The 7,511-nt window shown below is 32.9% G+C and overlaps 1 protein-coding gene across 1 annotated transcript in view; it reads right to left on the reverse strand.

Annotated features, from left to right (window-relative positions):
* Window positions 1-1,218, reverse strand: part of LOC120348728 — a 35,448-nt gene extending 34,230 nt beyond the window's left edge. The window contains exon 1 of the mRNA XM_039440442.1: window positions 1,194-1,218. Within this exon, the coding sequence (XP_039296376.1) occupies window positions 1,194-1,203 (10 nt within the window). The 5' untranslated portion in view covers window positions 1,204-1,218. The remainder of the gene's footprint in view (window positions 1-1,193) is intronic.
* Between the last annotated feature and the right edge of the window lie 6,293 nt (window positions 1,219-7,511).

A 7,511-nucleotide genomic window follows, 5' to 3' on the forward strand; every position in this document is an offset into this window, starting at 1 on the left:
CACTTCTAAGGTGGTTATCTAAAAAATGCTATGAATATAATAACTTAATTTCATCACTTAGAGTTGAAATGAGGAATGTCTCGGGTTTGTGTAAACCTCAAAAACATACAAAGATTGCAGACCCCAATCTGTTATTTGATATTGTTAAAAAAATTGAGATCGTCAATTCTTGAAAACATGAGCTTTTGGGGTAGCCACTTCATAAAATGCACCGACAAACTTCATGAGTGGTCAGAAACTTATAATAGCCTAATATTATAATAGTTATAGTCAGTGCTTGATTTGTAAAAAAAGATGTGAGGGAGCGGTGGCTCACCGTAGGTGTCCGGGAAAACCCCCAGGGAAGGGGGGTCCGGGGGCCCTCCGCCCCCCCCGGAAAATTTTTGAAAATAATATATGAATTGGAGCGTTTTTAGCAAATCTGCGCAATGTTATGTAGCTGTTTTTTATAGAACTAATAATACTATTTTGAAGAATGTATAAAAATCACAAAAATTTTCTGGACCAGGCATAATTTTTACCATTTCAACAACACTGTATAATCTACATAGGCCTAAATTTTCCTCAAGTTTTAAAACATCCGGTATAAGAATAACAACATTATTCAGAATAAATTTCATTATGTTGGAATAACAACTCTTTACTTTTATTAAACATGCAATATATTTGAAAATCAGTGCAATGGTGACGCATTTGACAATGGCAAAGACCTCGCGCGCTGACGCCGCTCATAAGAATCCAGCCGAGGCCTACGACGGTATTTTATGCATTAGCGTCCACCTATAATTCTGAATAAACTTCTACCAATTTAATTTTCTAATTAAATACAAAGTTATTGAACATTTTAGAATTAGTGACTGACAAAAATAACATTAAAAATAAAAACCGAGCATGAAAAATCATTGTTTCTAAAAATAATTTCTTGGGGAAAAAGGTACAGGAGCATCGCTCCTATGCGCTCCCCCTCAAATTAAGCCCTGGTTATAGTAAACATGAGTCCTGAAAGAATTGAAGAAACTCTTCTAATATTAAAATTCCTCTTCATAATAAATCTTTATATGTTTCGTCCTACTCAACAAATGTGATAAATCTTTGAATCTATGACAGAATTGAATTAAAAGAGGTCTCTTTTAGAGAGTGTGTAAGCTGATCACCCTATAGCTGACTTATTGACTAGAAAAATAAAAAATTACCTTGCCCCATCCTTCACCCAGGACGAATGGTAGAAGTACCCATTACCATCCCCGTAAATGAAGCTCCCCTCCCTGATTCCCGGGAGTCTCTCTGACGGCCTAAGTAGGCCATCAGCAACCATGGCTTCACCCACTTCCTCTTCTCCCAACTCGGCCATTCCTTTAAAAAAACGAAAACATTGGCATTTATTAAGCACAACTACAAAAAAAATACCTATATGTTGATTATTATAATAATCAAAATCATCTATATCATTGAAGTGTAAATTGTTATACTAGAGTAGGCTATTTCATTTTATTGTATTATAAAAATAATTAGGCTTATCATAATAGGCCTTCAGAGTGGGTGAAAAGTGGGTGGCTCAGATATTTCTTACACAAAAGAAATTTGAAGATAGATATAGTCTGTCCAAGCAAAGAAGACCCTCTGACAAGATGAGAAAATGAGTCCAGCTCGGTCAGAATTGATTAAAAAATTATTGATCTGGTCTCAATTGTAGGAAACGTTCTGATCTACAATTTGATACCAAATCAATTGTTTTTGAACCAATATTGACCGAGATGGAGTCATTTCATCATCTTGCCAGAGGGGTTTCTTTGCTTGGACAGTATATAACAGAAGGGATCGTGCTGAAATTGAAAGTTAAACTCAATTTTGACATTAAAAATTTGGTATTAGCCTATCAAATTACATTACTGTTCCTTATTCCTCTGTATGAAAAAATTGAGCCGTTTTCAAATTCACACACTGTTTACTTCATTATAATAAATTATTAATTGATACGGTAACTAATAAGTTTTTCCGGAATTCTTGTCATAAATAAGATTCCATTTTGCAAACAATTGACAAGCAACACACACACACACACACACACACACACACCACACACACACACACACACACACACACACACAGACACAATCTTATTGTAATAATCATTATTTGAAATTGATTTGTCTCCAATTTCCATATTCAATAGATCAGAATATCTCATACAAAGTGAAATAATTTTGATGCACAGTGGCGTAAATTCATCCCCTATAACCTAATGGCTATAATTATATAATAATAATTTACATATAAAATCAATATTATTATTGAGAGTATAACACAATTTCTATTCCTGCAATCATTGAAGGAGAGTATTATTATTTCTTCCCTTGAATTCCTGGGCAATGTGTTTAAAATGTAAGTAAGTATCAAGATTCTGGAAGCATTCCCCATTTTATTCAATTCACTGTTCTTTTTCAGTATCATTTTTTTTAATGATTAAGGAGAAATTACGGGGGCAGACGCGGGCCAGGGGCCCGGAAATGTTTTTGCGGGGGGTTGGTCGAGGAGCGTTAGATATACTATACTATATAGTTGAGGAGAGTTCAAAGAAGTAAGATCATAATAAATCAACTTATTTGTAAGTTATTTGAAATCCATTAGTGTGACAAAATTCTTTAGAATTTAACAAAATAATGTCAGATTTTTAATTTCCCCGCATTAGAGATCTACTACATGAGATAATAAACTTGAAAAATCAGGAATTTGACATTACGGTATGCAGTATTATTTTATCACTGTAGACTTCGCAACCTAGTACTGTACAATATGATTAGAAATATATAATTATATTATAATAATAAATAATATATAGAAATATAATATAATTGTTTTTCACTCACCTTGAATGCAGAAAATGAAGATATAAGTGTTCGGTGTTGAAAAAGAATGTTGAACAAATAATTAAAGTACTATTGGAGAATCGATAGCGCACTGTAACTAATCTGTGTAATATTCTGAACCGCAGACCATGAACGTGAAACATGGAATGAACCGTAACTTCTGGTGCATTCAAAACTATACCCTTCCATCTCCCCCCACCCTTGCTTCAAGATTGTTCTATACCTATTATTGAAAAGTGGTGGTCAAAATCCCAGATATATATAGCAATACACGTGAATATATAATATATTCTCATACACTGCATGTATTATATAAACTTGTGTATGTATATTATATACATGTACCATGCTTATTAATGTAAACTTGGTTTTCAGGGCTACTAATGCATAATAAATCAATAAAAATTGAAATTCACTTGAAAATGACATAGAAAGGGTTAATTTCACTATTTATCGATTAAGTATACATTATTAGCCCTAAGGACCAAGTAAAATTCATGATATAGTTATGTGAATAGAGTTATGATGGCTAGAGCAGCGCAGCTAGAGCCGGGTAGCTCGAGCCGCGCGGGAATCGTACCTAACAAGGCGAAGTGAAAAAGGAAAGGATATCCTTGATACTCTTTCCCAAGAATGGACATATACATGACCAAACTTCACTTTTCCATTTAGTGACATTCTCGCATTGAGAAAACATGCAATTGTAATAATAATTATTGTTTTGCAATATTACTTCACAATAGTCTTCTTGATAAAATTACTTCAGTTGGACGCATGAAACCAATGGAAACTGGGAGATGGGAAACTGGAACAGCAGAGTCCCCTCTCTAATCACCCCCCCCCCAAACCATATGTTGATATTTTACCAGGTGTGTTATGAAAATATAAATTGATTTATATCTATAATCAGTTTCATTGGCAACATTGCATCAAGTCTCACTGGACTAACTCTGGAGTAGCCTACAATCATGGCCAAACTATAATTAACATTATAGCTCATCCATTGTACAATGCACGGAAATAGTCTAATGAGACTTGATGCAACATTAACCGCCAGTCTCTGTTAATCGTCACCCCCCCCCCAGCGATTTTTTTTTTCTATTTTTCCCCGTAATTGCTGAGAAAATGACGAACTGTTTCGAAAATTAGATATACAATTATACTGTAGTTCATATTTCATTCTTTTCTTACTGAAATAATTTGTCTTATTCACTTGAAATTTGTTTGGTTTTGTATATTCCTCTTTTAAAATCATGTTATATCTGTTATCCGTCATCCGTCACAGTCCCGATCCCAAGGGTGACGGATAACCGAGGTTTTATAACAATCTACCTGGATAACAATCTACCTGGATAACAATCTACCTGGTTACAAGATAACATTCTATTAAATCAAGACACCTAGAGGCAGGTAGAATGCTTTTCCAGGAAGAAAAACAAGTTTTTGTGACTCGCGAATTTTTAGCTAGGACAAAAATAAGAGCCTTTTCATTCTATGCCAGGAATAATGTTTTGTTGGAATTAGAAAGTTATGGCTCGGTCAATAGGCTGAATTTAGTATTCATTCAGGCATAAGATCAAGGGTTGCCGGCTGATACCTGCAGATTGGGGCAAACAATAAGCAAGATTCCTTGTTGACTCCACTGTTGAAAGAAAGCTTGAAGGCAGTGACAACGTGAAGAGGCCAAGTAGAAATAGGTAACAAAAATACCAAGTAGAAGTAACAAATAATTCCAAAATGGTAGAACAGAACAGACGAGAGAGAGTGATGAGAGGGGTGAGAGGGAAGAGATAGATTGAGGGTGAAAGAGAGTATAAGTGAGAGAGATAAGGCACGCTGGACTGTAAAAGACGGAGTGAGAGCGCTTGTATGAAAAGACAGTGAGTAGAAGGGGTAGAAGGGGATCGAGTGACAGAGCGAAAGTGAGAGAGACTGAGCTTGACTAAGGAATTCTTTTGTTAATTGTTTTCGCCACTAGATAAGATTCTCTGGAAACAGATGTCAGCCTATTATTACAATGCCTTTTGCCAGCACAATGTAACTTTTTCTTTACTTGTTCCTGGAACAATCTATTCTTTTTTTCCTGGAAATCTATTATTTATTTGAATATTTTCAGTTTCAAGGGGACGTTTCCTCATGTGTCTGAAATTTGAAAGCAGTGTTATAAAAGATGGAGCAAGACCAATCACTGGGGGCGCTACTAATAGCGCTTGTAATAATATATAGCCTATTATCAAATTTTCACATATTATACCTGGTCTGAACTGACTGGTATAAATAGGTAGAGGAACAGTTTAGGGCATGAGCCTGTTACACTCACCATGTGTATTTTAACCACATTATAATTATTATCCAATATAATTGGAAGAGAAAGGGAGTGGGAGAGATGAAAAAATTACAAAAAGTAACTAGGCTACTGTACTTGGAATTGATGTTATAAAATCGCACAACTGTAATACAGTATTGGATTAAATCATATCGTATGGAATCAAAATAATTTAATCATTAAATAATCAATTATTTAGATGAGTCCATCCCAATTGATGTTGATAATAATAATAACAATGATTAAGTTTATAATAATAGGTAGGCTTGCATTATCTTAATGTAGTGAATATCTCTGATTGATATAATTGAAATAGCTTTAAAACGGTTTGACTTATCGATGTGTGATTTATGGCTATCAATTTAAAACTGCATCAGACTGCATCTGAGCATGATCATCTTCTCATTTGAAATAATAGTACATGAATAAAAAAAACTTTTATAAAAACAACGTTTTTCATATGCACTAAAAAGTAGAAAATAATTTTCCTATGAGCCTGGCAGAATTCCTGAATAAATTGGTCACATTATGGTAACATAGGTACTTTATAACAATTTCCAATTCTTATAAAACGAAAAACGTTGGGCGCATTTTGTATTATTATTATGAATGTTCATTTTATAATCATATAAATATGAGATTTATATGAGGTAATACTAAACTACTGTTTATTTCTGACCAATTAATTCTATAAATTATCTATGATAATTATTAATATAATTTAACATATGATTATATTATTTATAAATCACTAATTGTGATTGTAAATTAATCATTTTCATAGTAACTTATGAATATATTTAATTCATTTAAAGTAAAATTTTATTTCTGCAAAATTATGTAACAATATGTATTTGAAGAATTATTGTAGAAATCATGATTTTAATGTTCATTTATATGAAAAATTTTGAATTCGTTAATGATGATTACTATTATTGCATATTATGATTATATCAAATGATTTCTAATGTTCACAATTCAATTCCGTGAAACTGTATTAACTGAATATTATGTCAACTGAATAAATATAAATAAATTTCATTTTATAGAAATGTGAGCGTATTAGAAAGATCTTGATGTTTGAGTACATGCGCCCAACGTTTTTCGTTTTATAAGAATTGGAAATTGTTATAAAGTACCTATGTTACCATAATGTGACCAATTTATTCAGGAATTCTGCCAGGCTCATAGGAAAATTATTTTCTACTTTTTAGTGCATATGAAAAAAGTTGTTTTTATAAAAGTTTTTTTTATTCATGTACTATTATTTTCTACTTTTTAGTTTTGTTCGTTATAAATTTGTAATCGTAAAATTTTATTGAAGAACCTCGATGAACAATGCAGATATTCTTAAAATTTTGCGTTCGAGATTTAAAGACAAATCAAAGTGTACTCATTATCTAATGAAACTAGATGTCAATAACGTTCTTTTAATGCTTTTACAATAGTTATTTTGGATGCAAAATCATTAAATGTTTGGTTGGCAATGAGACTCACCGAGGCAGAAATAGTTGAGTGGTTGAACGGGGAAAAATTGGGGGAAAATGACGGCATTCCTTGAAACAGCCTTAAGACTCCGAAACGATCCGATAGTAGAGTTTAACTATTAAGAGGTAGCCTACCGACTCTTTTCCTTTCTTGCATGTGGAGCATAACTTTATAAATAATGTTTAACTTTGAAATTATAACTGATCATCCTGTAAGCTACTATAATATTTTTGTAATAATTACCCGAGCTTACGCACAGGCCTATGTTGCCTATGTGAGCTCTTACATCCATCTGTAGGCTACAGGGAAATATATATGTGTATTAATTTTAAAATAATGTAATAATCTGATATTTTTTTATTTTGTTTTGTTATTTTTGTATAATAATTGCATTCATTGTAATATGTTTGGTGAATAAATGAAGACATTTTACTACTACAAAGGAAATGTTTTGTACCATTCCACTAACTGAGATAATAGCAATTCTTCATGGTCGGTAACCGATCTGACATGGCAAATCCATTTTGGGGTTAGCACTGTTACACATTTTACCATTGAATTGCTCACCCAAAACAAAATTTGGATTCAATTTCGTGTATCTGGGAGAGGATTGGGAATGTACGGCTCTACCCACATCTGAATTGCAGGCTTAATATTACCACATTTATATATAAGTTATGTATCAGCTCTATACAATTTTGCTTTAAATAGTTCACATCAATCCCATTATCTGTCCACATATTCTCTGCTGAGGCATATCGGAACTGTTTCTTCAGCTTTAGTAAATATACCCAATTGAATCTATCCTCCTTACCGCGCCAGTTGTGCTA

This window comes from Nilaparvata lugens, chromosome 1, assembly GCF_014356525.2.
Source record: "Nilaparvata lugens isolate BPH chromosome 1, ASM1435652v1, whole genome shotgun sequence".
Classification (NCBI taxonomy): Eukaryota; Metazoa; Arthropoda; class Insecta; order Hemiptera; family Delphacidae; genus Nilaparvata; species Nilaparvata lugens.